Source organism: Lemur catta, chromosome 14 (genome assembly GCF_020740605.2).
Source record: "Lemur catta isolate mLemCat1 chromosome 14, mLemCat1.pri, whole genome shotgun sequence".
NCBI classification, from domain to species: Eukaryota; Metazoa; Chordata; class Mammalia; order Primates; family Lemuridae; genus Lemur; species Lemur catta.
The window spans coordinates 45497478-45513370 of record NC_059141.1 but is presented as its reverse complement, the minus strand read 5'-3'; the positions used below and the strand labels follow the sequence as shown (position 1 = coordinate 45513370).

The window sequence follows — 15893 nt, the reverse complement described above, 5'->3', positions numbered from 1 at the left end:
TATTTTTTTTCCCCAAACTATCTGCATAGAAGTAAACATTTGTGAAGTGTCTAACTCTGTAATATTGCTTTATTTAGCTAATCTAAATTAATTCCACAAATAACCTTTGTAACCATTCAGAAAATTGAGGCTCAGAGAGTAAACAATTTGTCTGAAACCACACAAAACTGATAAGTAATAGAGTTGGGTTAAAATGTAGGTTCTGACTTCAAATTCCATTTTTTTTTTTTTTTGTCTACAAAACCTACTTATTGGTGATTTTGTTGTATTATGCTAAATAATTTAATATTCTTTTCCTCATTCATTTATTTGTTTCATTTAATAGGTGTTCCAATCTTAGTATTTTATATAGAGAATAGTAAAACAAATGGCTTGATTTTCATGTAGAATGATTACCTTTTACAGATCTTCTGGAGAGCATTATTCCTGTTTAATACATTTTCCATAACCTAAATAGTCCTAGGTTGAATTTTTCTTCTTCGCTCTATCAGTATGTATTATGAGATACAAAAATTTACACAGGCATGTAGTTTCAAAGAAAGCCATATTCTACCAGAAATAAGTTTCTAATCCCTCCTTTTCTAAAAAATACTTCTATCGCCTAGAGTAGGTTATTTTAGTTTCTTACATGTGTATCTGAGGCAAGTTAAAGCCTTTTGAGAAGTTTTAGTGTGAGTAATCCTATCATGTAGGGATCATCCCCTCATGGAGTAGGGAGATAACAAGGTTGTGAGGAAAAAGTTGAATGCAGTTTCGTTAACTGTAACCCTGGAGTCCACGGCAAGTTATGTCTCCTCACCACCATCCCCTGCCTTGCTCTCAATTGCTTTTATCATTTAAAATAAAGTTGTGACTATGGAAATTCATGGCCAGAGACATTGTATGCCTTAATTTAAAATGTAAGGGTAATTTACCATAAATAAAGTATAGTATGAGAGAAGACAAAATAGAAAATATTATCAAAACTAAAGAAATGTAGAAAAACCAACATAGAAAGTAAGAAACATTTGGCAGTAGGATACCTTTTAAACAACTAAGAAAAGAATGTACAGAGTTAGAGCACTAAATTTTATGTCATTAGTGTGGTTGCTAGAATTTTGAAATTATTACTGTGTTACCAATTTAAGTGGATATCATATAAATTCACCTCACATACAAGCTTAAATGTATTTGAGGCATCATATATCTAGTTATTTTAATTTTCTCTACATGCCATGACACTGAGGTAATCAGACCTATAGTCACTACATATAAATCATCTTTTTAATCCACAGAGTGCTTTTGTTATATTAACTAAATTTTAAGATTATTTGCATCAATGCCAACATAGAATTATCTCTGGGAAAATTAAATTACGTAGATTTATTTTCACATTTTAAGTAATTGTTTTTAGAAATCTTTCAACAGAGGTGTATATATCAGAAGATAGCATTAAATCAAGTATTAAAATCTAAAGGAACCTTAGAGACATTGGCTAATTCCAACACTGTCTGCCTCCCAACCTCCACCCCAGAGCACACATATTTATAACTTCTGGGAAAATGAGCCCTAAGGAGTTAATATGATACTTATGGACATAAAATCAGTTTGAAGCAAAGTAAAACACTAACTTTTAAGCCCCTTGAATTCCAATCTAGAGTTCCTTCTATAAATTTGGGCAAATTATTTAATCTCTTAGTGCCTCTAGTGTCTCTTCAGTAAAATGGGAATATGGATAGAATCTTCCTCCAAGGATGAATAATATTAATGCAAATTAAGTGCTTAGAAACATGCCTGGCATATTGCAGGTCCTCAATAATGTTATTCTTATAATTACTACACTCTTCATCCATTTGCAGCCATATTTTAAAAGTGTGAAATACAATTTTTTTTTTTTTAAAGAAAACGATTGTCATACCAAAAAAAGGTTGGAGGGAAAGGAATCATTTCTCTGTGCAGAAAACATTTAAAAAGACACCTCTATCATCTTACCCACAAAGATGCTTTCAGACTCAAGGTCTTGAGTTGGAAAACAAACTTCCAGGCAAATGAAAACCAAAAGAAAGCTGGGGTAGCTATGCTTATATTAGATAACATAAACTTTAACACAGTAAAAGTAAAGAAAGACAGAGATGGTCACCATATAATGGTGAAGGGAAAAATACAACAAGAAGATTAACAATTCTTAATATTTATGCACCCAACAGAGGAGCACCCAGATACATAAAGCAAACCTTGCTTGATCTAAATAACATGATAAACAGTAATGCCATAGTAGCTGGGGGTTTTTAACACACCACTGACCGAAGTGGATAGATCCTCCAAGCAGAAAATAAGCAAAGAAACAATGGACTTAAACAGAGCCCTACAACAAGTGTGTCTAACAGACATGTACAGAACATTCCACCCAAATAAAGCCGAGTATACATTCTTCTCATCAGCTCATGGAACTTTCTCTAAAATCGACCACACCCTAGGCCACAAATCAGATCTCAACAAATTTTAAAAAATGGAAATCATACCATGTATCTTCTCAGACCATACTGGTATAAAATTAGAGATCAATTACAACAGAAACACTCACCACTTCACAAAGTCACGGAAATTAAATAATTTATTGCTGAATGACTACTGGGTCAAGGAAGAGATCCAGATGGAAATAAAAAGATTAAATGACAATGGGGACACATGTTATCAAAATCTGTGAGATACAGTAAAAGCATTCCTGAGAGAAAAACTAATAGCATTATATGCTCACATCCAAAAGAGAGGAAAGTTCACAAATTAGCAAACTAATGAACCATCTCAAGGAATTGGAAAAGAAAGAGCAAATCAATCCTAAACCTAGCAGAGGAAAAGAAATAACTAACAGCAGAACTAAATGAAATTGAGAACAAAAACAAAAAGTTGGTTTTTTTAAAAGATAAACAAAATTGACAGCCCTCTTGCTAGACTGACAAGAACTAGAAAGGAGAGGACTCTAATAAGCTCAATTAGAAATGAAAATGGAGAGGTCACTACAGACATCACGGAAACTTAAGAAAATCAACAAGAAAGAATCAAACAACTACATCAAAAAATGGGCAAAGGGCATGAACCAAAACTTTTCAAAAGACAGAATAGTGGCCAGCAAACATATAAAAAAATAATCAACATCTCTAATCATTAGGGAAATGCAAATCAAAACCACAATGAGATATTACCTAACTCTAGTGAGAATGTCCTTTATCAAAAAGTCCCAGAACAAATGCTGGCATGGATGTGGTGAGATTGGAACACTTTATACTGCTGGTGGGACTGAAATGTAGTTGCAACCCCTGTGGAAAGTAATTTGGAGATATTTCAAAGAGCTAAAAATAGAGATACCATTTGATCCAGCAATCCCACTATTAGGCATCTACCCAAAGCAAAAAAACAAACAAAAAAAAAACATTCTATAATAAAGATACCTGCACTGAAAGATTTATGGCAGCACAATTTACAACAGCAAAGATGTGGAAACAACCCAAGTGCCCATCAATACATGAGTGGATTAATAAAATGTGTTATATGTATACCATGGAATACTACTCAACTACAAAAACAATGGTGAAGTAGCACCTCTGTTACTCAGGATAGAGCTTGAGTCCATCCTTTGACGTGAAATATCACAAGATACAAGTACCACATGTACTCACCATCAAATTGACACTAACTGATCAACACTAAGGTGCTCACATGGCAGTAATATTCACTGGGTGCTGGTCAGGGGGGAGGCGGATGGTGGGGATGGGTAAACTCACAACAAATGAATGTGGAGCACACTACATGGGGGAAGGGCACACATGTAGCCCTGGCTTGGGCGAGGCTAAGGCATTATATGTAACCAAAATGTTTGTACTCCCATAATATTCTGAAATTTTAAAAAAAGATAGTTTAAGTAAAACATTGCAGTGGAATATGTGTTCATTTTATCATTTCAGAAGATAGGCACCTTTTTTCAAAAAAATATACTGTTGTGCAGACGAACCTGTGTGGGACTTAAAGTTCACACAATTTTTGAGGGCATTCTTTAAGAAAAAGTGAATATTTATTTAGAATGCAAAAATAACAGTTGCTAATTTTAAAATGCTGACAAATACCAAAATATGTATGACACATCCAGAAAAATGATATGACATTTGTATAAATTATTGGACACACTCCCATGAAACTTCTTTTTTCTTTTCTTTTTATTACTTTTTGGTTTTTATTCTTTCTTTCTTTCTGTTTTTCTTCCTTTTTCCCCTGCACACTATTAATCACCTCTAAAACAACTATTTTTGTGCTATCACTTTCTATAGAGAAAGTAGGAAGGTAGTTTGATCTTTGTTTTAGCATAGTTTGTTTGGGGGTGTTTGAGGAAGGAGAGCACATATAATTAGGAAAGAGAAAGGTTCCATTATAATACTATGTCAATACCACAAGTATGAGAGAAGTGAAAGGCATACAGGGAGGTGACCATAAACCACCTAAAATTACCTACTAAACCCAAGCTGAATGTACCCTCAATTCAATTTCCCCTTAGCTGGATACCAATATACGTGGAATGTTTTACTAGAACAAATGACCATGTGAACACATTTGTAGGGCCTCTGTTGGGGCTTAGAAAAGGGTATGTACAAGTGAGAGGCCCTGATATACAAGCTTCTGATTCCTGGAAGGAAACAAAGAAAACCTTGAGACAATCTGAAAATCCTGAATATTCTGAACCTAGTTTAGAGGTTTGAGAGTTTCCTGAGGCAAATGAGTACAGGAAGTAATAAAAATAATCTGATTTAATATAAAAATATGAGGGGGCTTAACCTAAGGCATACTGAGGCCCTGGTCACATGTACCAATAGAAATGGTGGGAAGCCTCAAGAAGATAGAATGGGATCTGGTGAATCTAAGCTGGCATTTGCTGGCACTGCCACACAACCCAGTGCCAAGTGTCTTAACAGGAGCTGGTTTGGGCAGGGCTCTATGAGGAAGGAGAAATGGGGATCAAACACAGCCTTTAACAGTGAGCATAGGCAGAGAATGTAATTTGAACAGCAGAAGCCAGATTCAAAGAGGAAGTGGCTGACAAGAGCTTTCAGGAAGTCATGGGGTTCAATGTACTACTCTTATAGTCTCAGTCATCTCCTTTGTCCTTCTTTCTTGCTTGACAAAATACAACTCAAAAAAAAAAAAAAACACTTTTTGTAGGTATCCAAATTGGAAATGAAGAAGTAAAATCATCATTGTTCATGGCTGAGCTAATCTTATATTTAGAAAATCCTAAAGATCACACACACAAAAAAATCTTAGAGCTAATAAATGAATTCAGCAGTATACAAAGCCAACACGCAAAAATCAGTTGTGTTTCTATGCCCTAACAACAAGCAATTTGTAAGGGGAATTGAGAAAGTAATTTCATTTACAATAACGTCATAAAGAATACAATGGTTAGAAAAAAATTAAAGAAGTTGAGAACTTTTACACTGAAAACTATGAAACATTGCTGAAAGAAATTAAAGAAGGCATAAAAAATGGAAAGAAATTCTATTTTCATGGGTTAGAAAATTTAATATTATTAACATAGTACTACTCAAAGCAATCTACCAATTCAGTGTAACCCCTATCAAAATGCCAACATTGTATTTTGCAGATATGGGAAAAACACATCCTAAACTTCATATGGAATATCAAGGGACCTTGAATAGCCAAAATAATCTTGAAAAATACAAATGAAGTTGGATGACTTACACTTCCTAATTTCAAAACTTACTATTACAAATTGTACTGATCAAATCTTTGAGCTACTGGCATAAGGGCAGATATGCAAATCAGTAGAATAGGATAGATATCCCAGAAATAAATCCTTGCATATATGACCAAGCAATTTTTACAAGGCTGCCTGGACTATTCTATGGGTAAAGGATAATCTTTTCAACAAACATTACTGGGAAAATTAGATATATACATGCAAAAGAATGACGTTGGCCCCTTACCTTGTACCATGTACAAAAATTAACTCAAAATGGATGAAAGGCTTAAACATAGCAGCTAAAAATATAAAACTCTTAGAAAACAACATAGAGAAACACTACATGGCATTAGATTTAGCAGTGACTTCTTTCATGTAACACCAAAAGCGTAGGAAATAAAAAACAATATGACTTCATCAAATTAAAATTTTTTGTACATCAGAGGACATTAAGAGAGTGAAAAGGTAATCCAAAGAAAGGGAGAAAGTATTTACTAAAGAACTCCAAAAATTCAACAATAGAAAACAAACAGTGCAATTAAAAAATGGGCAAAAACTTAAGTAGGCAATTCTCTGAAGAAGATAAATAAATAGTCAATAGCACATAAAAAGGTGTTCAACATCACTAATCATTAGGGAAATGCAAGTCAGAACAGCAATAAGATGCCACTTCACACCATCAGTATGGTTATTAGAAGAAAGAAGGAGAAGAAAGGGAAAGGGAAAAAGGAAGGAGGGAAGGAAGAAAGAAAGAAAAGGAGAAAGAAAGGAAAGGAAAAAAGAACAGGATGTGAAGAAAAAGGAACACTTGTGCAGTGTAGTTAGGAATATAAAACGGTGCAGCCCCTGTGAAAAACAGTGTGGCAATTCCACAAAAATTAAATATAAAATTATTGTATAATCCAGCTATTCCACTTCTGGCTATATCTAAAATAACTGAAAGCCAGGACTCCAACAGATAATTGTACAACAATGGTCATAACAGCATTATTCACATTAGCCAAAAGATGGAAATAGCCCAAATGTCCATTAAGTGATGGATAGATAAGCAAAATGTGGTATAAACATACAGTGGAATATTATTCTGCTTTAAAAAGTAATGAAAGTCTGATGCATGCTGCAACATGAATGAACCCTAAAATAAGCCTGATACAGAAGAACAAATACTGCATAATTCCGTTTATAGGAGGAACACAAAATAGTCAAAATCAAAGAGACAGAAAGTGTAATAATAGAGGTTACTAAGTACTAGGGAAGGGGGAATAGGAAGTTACTCGTTAAGGGGTACAATTTCAGTTTTAGATGATAAAATGTTCTGGAAATGGATTAGTGATAACGGTTGCACAGAATGTGAATGTACTAAATGCCACTGAATTTTATACTTCTAAATGGTTAAAATAGTAAAATATGTATATTTTAACACAAAAAAAACACTTGTTTTACTTCACGCCAGGCATTGTAATGTTTCCTTCAGTGAGGGCTCTTTGGTTTTAATGATCATATACCATATGGTATATGGTAATGATCATATACCATAAATTTTTGCAGTATTGCTATAGAAGATAGTATGGCTTGGCAGTTAAGAGTATAAAATCTAAGTTGGGTTGACATTTTGTCCTTAATAACCATGTAGCTCTAGTCTACTCAGTTTCTTGTTCCTTACAACTTTGGCTTGCTCCAATTCCCTTGTGGCCTCAACTCCATCCACCCCCTCTGGTTCTGACTTTACTAGATGGCTTCTCTCTATTCATATTTGAAGCTTTAGCCTCCATCACTAGCTAATGATTTCTTCATAAATTCTAGTTCAGAATTTCAAGATAGATTAAAACAGCCCAACCTTTTTCATCAAACCTCAAGAACAATGGCTAGCCAGCCTACATGTTGACTGTTCTTGAATTGGGTACCTGCCTATGACCGAAATAGTGTTGAAGAGGAGGAAAATGATACCCCACCTGGCTCCCTGTGGCTATCCCCTCAGTGTGGGCTGTAAGTAGAATAGTTTCTGTTGGGGAGAGTTTAAGAATATAGTGGTTACTAACATTAACATATTTAGTATACCAAGAAGCAAAGATGAAGAAGACATAGTCCCTGTGAAGAAACTTACCACCTAGGAGCAGACATATGTATGAACACCCATGCAATAGAATACCTACTGTCTAATTATATGTACAAAGTACTTTTAAAACACAAAAGAGAAGACAATTCAGTTTGTTGGGTATAGGGCATGGGATAGGCTTCATAGTGTTAGGTTTGTCTGACTGTTTCCTTGGTTCCTGGGCTCCCGGTGTCAAGAGTGAGGACTGGTACCGAGTGGAACCGATGATGGAGTGGTCACAGATGCACCGCAATTCCACACAGTTTATTACAGGAAAAAGAAAGAAACTATATGAAGTGAAAGTGAAGAAGGAAGCTACACAAAATGACACAAGGTGAAAATACATTCCAGAGAGAAGAACGGGTCACTCTCCACAGTAGAAAAAGATGCGGAAGTCTGAGCACACCCTGTCTTTTATGCTCACTAGTTTGTACCGCCTTTCTCCTGGCAGGATTGCTTGCTGTTTCCCACCTTTGGGGTGATTGACAGGTTGGGTTTGTATAACAGATTACTTAATAGGTTACATTACAGGCTGGTTATGTAACAGTTTCCCTTTCTGTGCATGAGTCTTCCCCAGAATCCTTCATGAAAACTCCACCCATTATGCTAAGTAGATGGTAATGAGCCCCAGGTCTGTCAAAGGTCACTAGGAGCTCCTTACTGTGTATGTCCCCACCAGGGAGCAGTTCCTAGCCACAATTTGGTCCCTAGCTACAACTCGGTTCCTGCTGTCCGCCCTTAGCCACTTCCTTGCTGCCTGTTTGTCTTCCTTCCAACCTAACAATAGTATGTGGTGATGTTTCCATTGGTTTGTTAGAAAGAAATGTTTGCTGAGATGGGATACACTTTCCGCAGTCCCCAATCCCCGCTACCGGTCTGTGGCCTGTTAGGGACTAGGCCACAGAGCACCAGTGCCCCACCTCCTCCCCCCAGCCCCCATGGAAAAATTGTCTTCCATGACACTTAGGAAACCGGCCGCACAGCAGGAGGTGAGCAGTGAAACAGTGTATTGACAGCAGCTCTCCATCCCCATTGCTCGCATTACTGCCTGAGCTACACCTGCCTGGCCCCCCGCTGCCCCCCTCCCTGTCTGTGGAAAAATTGTCTTCCATGAAACCGGTCCCTGGTGCCAAAAAGGTAGAGAAGGGAAAGGAATAAAGCAAGGGCTAAAGCAGACTCAGTGGTAAGAGTACAGTCACAGAGGTATGAAGATGTGTGATATGATCAGGAAGTGGACTGAAAACTGGCTGGAACAAAGGCTGAAATGAGGGGGATTATTACAGCAGAGTGAACTGTAGGGGAGGGCCAGCCTGTGGATGTTTTTAGACTGTGAATTTAGTGAAAAGGAATTTGGATTTTGTTTTTAGTCAACTAGGAAGTTATCAAAGGTAATCAGCAAGTAGGGGACATGATCACTTCTGCATTTGAGAAAGAAAATGTGTTTGGAGTAAGGACAATGGCTTGGAGCAAATAGTGACTGGAAATAGGAAAGTATTTAAAAGGCTATTAAAATAATCCAGTTAAGATATAATAAAGCCCAAACTTAAAGATATTCTTTCAAAGGTGATTGTCAAGATCAAGGGGGATTCTGACATGTACACATCTCTACCATAATCCTTAAAAAAATAAAATGCCTCAGAAAATAACATAACTCATTTCAAATTCCTTAGTTATGCATGAAGATTTAAGAATAGTCATATATATATATATATAGCTAAAATGCTAGGCGTCTGACATGGGCATGATGATTTCTTCTGCCTTATAGTGGGTTGGAAGAATTCTTCTGAACTGAATCTGCTTTTAGAGTTAAGCTAAATATCAGGAGAGTCAAGTAGGGTAAAGCTTTCTCATAGTGTGTAGTGTTGAATCAGATAAACTGGATCAGTGGCAGAGCTGAAAATGTTCTCACAAAATATAGCCTGTCTTATATCCATGACTCCATATCCCCACTGAAGGTTCTGCAGCAGTGCTTTAAAAGTATGTGTTGCTGTGCAGGCGTAATTTCAGCCCAACCACATGTGTACGCAGTTGTCCAATTGCAGGAACAATGAAACACCAGAGACCAGAGCCTTCGCAGTGTACACAAAGGTACATTGTAAGTTAATAGGTTAATAAAACTCTAAAACTGAAGTCAAAGAATACTGCACAGTAGTTATTTCTAAAGTTACTCTGTGTTTTCTTAAAATTTAATGTGTTCCTCTTTTATTAAAAAGAAATAAAAGAAGAGAATATCAACATAATATTTCCAACCAATTTCTCCCCTCCTCTACCTCCAATAATTTGTTGAAAGAAAGTCATTTAAGGCACAGCCTTTAGATTAGAGTAGAAAAGCTTCTTTTTATTGTTGTCATTATGTTTTGGTGAAATCTGAATCCCGTGTCCAACATTTTTTATGCACATGACTTCTGTTTTCCAAATTCAAAAGCCTTTTTTTAGTCCTCATTATTCTTGACTCTCTTATGGCACTTGACCTTTTAAAAAGATTTTCATCTTCTGGCCCTTTAATACCTGACTTTTCCACCTTCTTTGAAAATTCTTTCTCTTATCTTTATCTCCACTTGATCTTTTCCTCCTGTATTCTTTCCTCCCACTTTCCATTGTATTCTTTCTTCCAACTCTATCACTATCCCTTCTCTGCTGACCTTTCCTCAGGAACCTACAGCCATACCATCCTGAAAGTGCTTGATCTCCTCCAAACATTCCCCAGGAGGTGAAGTTAGGCTCTATCTCACTGCTAGGTCTTTGCACATGTTATCGTCTCTTTCTAAAAGGATATAATCACTGTTTATACAAATTTCTCCTTATTTTTCATATTTTAGTCTTTTGAGACATCTTTCCTCATGAAGCTAAGTACCTCTCCCATGTGTTATAAAGCATCTTTTGCTTACTCTTATGATAGCCCACACATGATGGAACTTATCATTATATTAATACCTTGCAGTGATTCTGACTGAGGTCCCCAGACAAGTAGCATCAATATCATGTAGGAACTTCTTAGAAATGCAAATTCTCAGGCCCCTCCCCAAATCAACTAAATCAGCAACTCTAGAGATGTGGCTCAGGAATCTGGGGTTTATTAAGCATTCCAGGTGATTCTGATACAGACTAAAGTCCAGGAACCATTGATATGTTGCAATTGTCTGAATTTTGGCTGATTCATCTCCCAGACTTCGGGGTGTCTTAGACCAGAAACTGTAATGACAACTTTTCATTGTGATGTCACTAGTGTCCTGTGCATAGTCTGATAACATTGATGCTACACATTAACATCTACATTAGAATGTTTATAGCAGCACAATTCACAATTGCAAAGATGTGGAAACAACACAAGTGCCCGTCAGTACTTGGGTGAGTGGATTGATGAGTGAGTGAGTGAATTAATAAGATGTGGTCTATGTATACCAAGGGGTTCCACTCAGCCACAAAAAACAATGGTGATTTAGCACCTCTGGTATTATCCTGGATAGAGCTGGAGCCCATTCTACTAAGTGAAGTATCACAAGAATGGAAAAACAAGCACCACATATACTTACCATCAAATTGGTATTAACTGATCAACACTTATGTGCACATATAGTAGTAACATACATCGGATGTCAGGCAGGTGGGGCAAGGGGGAATAGGAGATGGGTATATTCACACCTAATGGGTGTGGTGCACCCCATCTGGGGGATGGACACCTTAAAGCTCTGACTCAGGTGGGGCAAAGGCCATATATGTAACCAAAACATTTGTACCCCTGTAATATGCTGAAATTAAAAAAAAAGTAAAAAAATAAAAACAATTTGCTTCAATGTACAAACAAATGAAGACTATGGGAATAAAAACTTTAAAAAAAATGAGCTCCCATTCCACATCTCTGATGGCAAACTTTGTAATTAGTATGGAGAAAGAAGAATCACTTCAAAGTCAACTTCTATAATAGGAAAGTTGACATCTAATACCCCTCATCAGCACTATCCTCCAAAACAACAGCACACGTCTGCCTCTGCCACCCTGACTGATTTCGAACTCTCCAACCTGCCCTTTTTTAACAATACTGTAACCATTCTCCCTATTACTTATGGAAAAAAAAACTTTAGTAATCATCTTTTTTTGAAGAATTATGAAGAATAATTTCATTCTGAGTATACAACTAAAACATCTTCTCATAAAAAGTCTGAAAATTTCACAAAAAAGGAAAAAGCACTAGAAATTCCACCACCCAGAGAGAACCATTAATTGTTGTGTGAATTTGCCCTACCTTTATTTCTAGCATGTTTCTAGCATGTCTGTACATTTTTAGATGTAGAAATGGCATCCAATAAAGCTTAATGTCTTATACTCTACTATTATCGCATTGTTGTAGATGTATTTCCATGTCATTAAATAGTGTTTTCCAAAGATTTCTTAGTGACTACCTGGTATTCCTGGCAATAATCTTTGACCTAACCTCATCCTCCTTTAATTAGTTGAAAGTCCTGTCATGTCCTTTTCATTACCTCCTGCACTGGAGTTCAGGTTCTTTCTCACTCCTATAACCTCTTGTGGTAGCATCTTATGTTTGGCTGTGAAATTGATTTTTCTAAAGTGTAGTTCTGAGAAAATTGTCCAGAAGGCAACATAGCTCTCCCATGGCTTCCAAATAAGGCAACAGTTCTGAGCAGGATGGTCAAGCATTCCTGCTCATCCCTTTTGTATAGTGCAGGACTGATAGGACTCTATATGGGGCTGCTTACCCTTCCCACAGCATTTCCCCTGTCTTGTCTTCTCTTAATCTTGCCACTGCTTTGTCCCAAAATTCATTCCCATCAGTGATTCTACTCAAATGTCTGCTTTAGTGCAAGGCCTTCCTAAAATTTCAAACTTCCTACCCTTCCACCACTCCATTCCTTATCCTTCTTTTCTGTTCTATTTTTTCTCCTAAGTTCTCACAACCATCTAACAGACTATATATTTTACTTTTTTAATTTGCTATTCGCTTGCCACCCTTGACTGGCATCCTCCACAAAGGCAGTGATTTTTGCTTGTATCTTCCTCATTGCCATATCCCTTAAATATAACAGTGATTGATACATAAAAGACAGTAGGTTTATATTTAAAGTATTGAATGAATAAATTAATTAATATCTACTGGTGACATTCTATAAGCCCTCAAAGAAGTCAAAGCTTTTATTCCAATGATTTGCATATAGTAGGCATTCACTACCTAATTATGCAATGTGAATCCAAATGCCCTCTTAAAATATCACTCTTTCCTGAAGCCTTTCCTTGGCACTTCTGCTGAAGGTAATCTCTCTGCTGTCTAAATCCTATTGACCATTATTTGGTGTTGTACCATTTATTGCATATGGAATTAAGTTATAGTTCTACCTTTTTTCCTTCACATTGAGTAATACACAAACTCCTTAAAGGCAGACACCAATTATGTTCGTATTTCCTACAGTCTTTAGTGTGGTGACAATAAATAGTTTTAAAATTAATTATTGTCAAAAATAAAGCTAAATTATTACTGAAGCAAAGAGGAAGTTACACATTGAGGCATTTTACCATTTTCCCTATTAAGGATGAATGTGTTCAGTCTTCAAAAGAAAAAAAAAATATCTGTCATCTGCACAATGGTAACTGTTCCCAAAGAAATCCCTATGTAAACATTCTACATCTTTACAGATTATTAATGCTGCACTTGCTTTGGCTGCAAGACCCAAAAGTCAAGTGGTCAAAAACACCATGGAAATGTACAAGCGCACATGGGAGAATCATATACATGTCCTCACCGAAGCAGTAGATGACATTACAAGCATTGATGACTTCCTTGCTGTATCTGGTATGTTTTTTATCTTTTAATTTGTATATTTGCTCTTGTCAATTTTCTGAAATAGGGTAATACTGAATATAATTCATTTGATATAATATAAGGAACCTTTTATTGGTGGGCTTTCTGGAAGCAAAGTGTTGTCATATAGTAACATCAGTGGTCTACTCTGGGATTATGAGCCTCATGCTTTATAATCTTCACAATTCAGCAATTTATTGTGTCGATAAAAGGAACACCTATTCATGGGCAAAGCATAATAGAAAATAGTAGCTGAAAGTCTCAGCCTTTTCCTGACTTTTCAAGTAAATAAACATTTTCCCTCTTCTGATAAACTTATATCTATTGATTTCCCTGCACTTCTTTTCCAACCAAAATTTTCTCCACTTGGGAACAAATATTAATGGGGAATTTAATTGATTTCAGATACACTATGATAATTCAACTAATAGTATATGCATTTGATAGTGCTAATCCAAGGAAGCAAAAAAATAAGTATAAACATACCTCAGTCTCAGACAGGCTTCAGATTCCACGTGAAGCCCAGATTATTCTCTCATCGCAGATTTGAATGGCATCCCATAGGATTGTGCGAATACCCTCATAAAGCCCTATCCTCAGAAGCATAACTCGGGTTTTAATTATCCTGTTGTAACAGCAAACAATTAAATACTTTTTAGTCTTTTTTATTCTCTTAAAAAGTAAGCCTTTCCTAAGATGAATTACATATTTTTTCCTTTCTTTTTATGTTGTGAGAGCTTTTCTTGGAATGGGATATTCTTTTTTTATAAAATGCAAATTATCATGAATATTTAAAACCATTTGTTAAAATGTTTCTGATATAATTCAGCTTAACCTATTGAATTTATTTCTTTCATATATACATATACATATATATACATATATATGCATATATATATATAGTCCCACCCTAAAAAATAATTCCTGAAACCTAGTATGTTTTCATGGTATACTAATATATGAAAAGAAAATGTATGCTAATTAATTATTTTTAAATTATTTTATTTTTATAGAGTTGAAAACTTTGAAAATGTGTGAGAAAAAATATTAATAGCCCTTGATTTCACTATTAAGGAATAATAACAGCTGATATCTGATTTTTTTCTATTTAGCATTGTTCTATATATATATTTATATTTTCAAATATTTGTGTCATGCCATATATACACACACAAACATAATTATTTGCCTTTTTACACATAACATTTGGCTGCATATTTTTACATCATTGTATATTCTTCAAAAACTCATTAATTTATCTGTTCTCCTTTGGTTAGCATTTAGATAAATTTTAAATTTAATTATAAAAATGCTATGTGAAGCATATTTTTATCTATTTGGCATATCCTTAATATAGATTTTGCAACGTGAATTCAATCAATATCTTATATTGGAGCAGTCTCTTGTAATTTAATTGTTAAAGGCTAGATTCTGTTTTGTAGTTGGTTTTGGTTACACAGCCAAAGAAATTATTCACACTAATCAATATAAAGGCTGTTTAATATAGTAACACTGGCAGCATATAGGAGGAATCCTCTGGACAGACAAGAAGGGGAACCATAACTGGCCAAGCCTTGCATGAGTAGAGCTTTGGGAGCCCTGGGATCCAGGTGCCTCCTGAGTCCTCAAAGCAGGAGTTCATGGCTTTCTTTTCAGTATTGGATTAACCTGACCTTCTGGGTCTACTTTTTTTTTTTAAATGGACAACTTTAGCAGTTGCAAGTAATAAAAAAAACTAATATAGAAGTTGCTTAAATAAAAAATCTTTTAATTATCTCCAGTACCTAGATGTTTGACGTAATTGGTTCTAGGCTTACTAGCCCTAGCATACCAGAGGACCTGGGTAGCAGAGGGGTATCTTATCACTAACATTATTTAGAATTATTAGTATACAAGGATAATAAAAAGGAGACTGAGAGTTAATGTGTTTAATTATTGTTTTTAAATTCTCTACTTCTGCCAATAAAATGCATACCATTATTTCCTATATCCAGGATGTACTGCTTCTACTTTCGTGAGCTCTGGATGCCCTCATTGGTAGTGGTTCAAGGTTATCTATGATCTGTGTAGGCATCTCTGCATCCTGTTGACCTTTGTGGTTCCATCTTAAAGCATTGCATCTCAAAGAATTACACAGTATCACCTAAAAAATAAAGCGAAGTTTGCTTGCAGTTTTTACTTATCGAGGAGGAAATCTTTCCCAAATGCCTTCCATCAGAGTTTCTCTTACTCATCATAGGTCAGAACTTGGTCTC

The 15893-nt window shown here is 35.6% G+C and overlaps 1 protein-coding gene across 1 annotated transcript in view; it reads left to right on the top strand.

The window, feature by feature from the left end:
- Window positions 1-15893, top strand: part of CTNNA3 (catenin alpha 3) — a 1449816-nt gene that overhangs the window by 960945 nt on the left and 472978 nt on the right. Inside the window, exon 11 of the mRNA XM_045568380.1 lies at window positions 13473-13629. Within this exon, the coding sequence (XP_045424336.1) occupies window positions 13473-13629 (157 nt within the window). The remainder of the gene's footprint in view (window positions 1-13472; window positions 13630-15893) is intronic.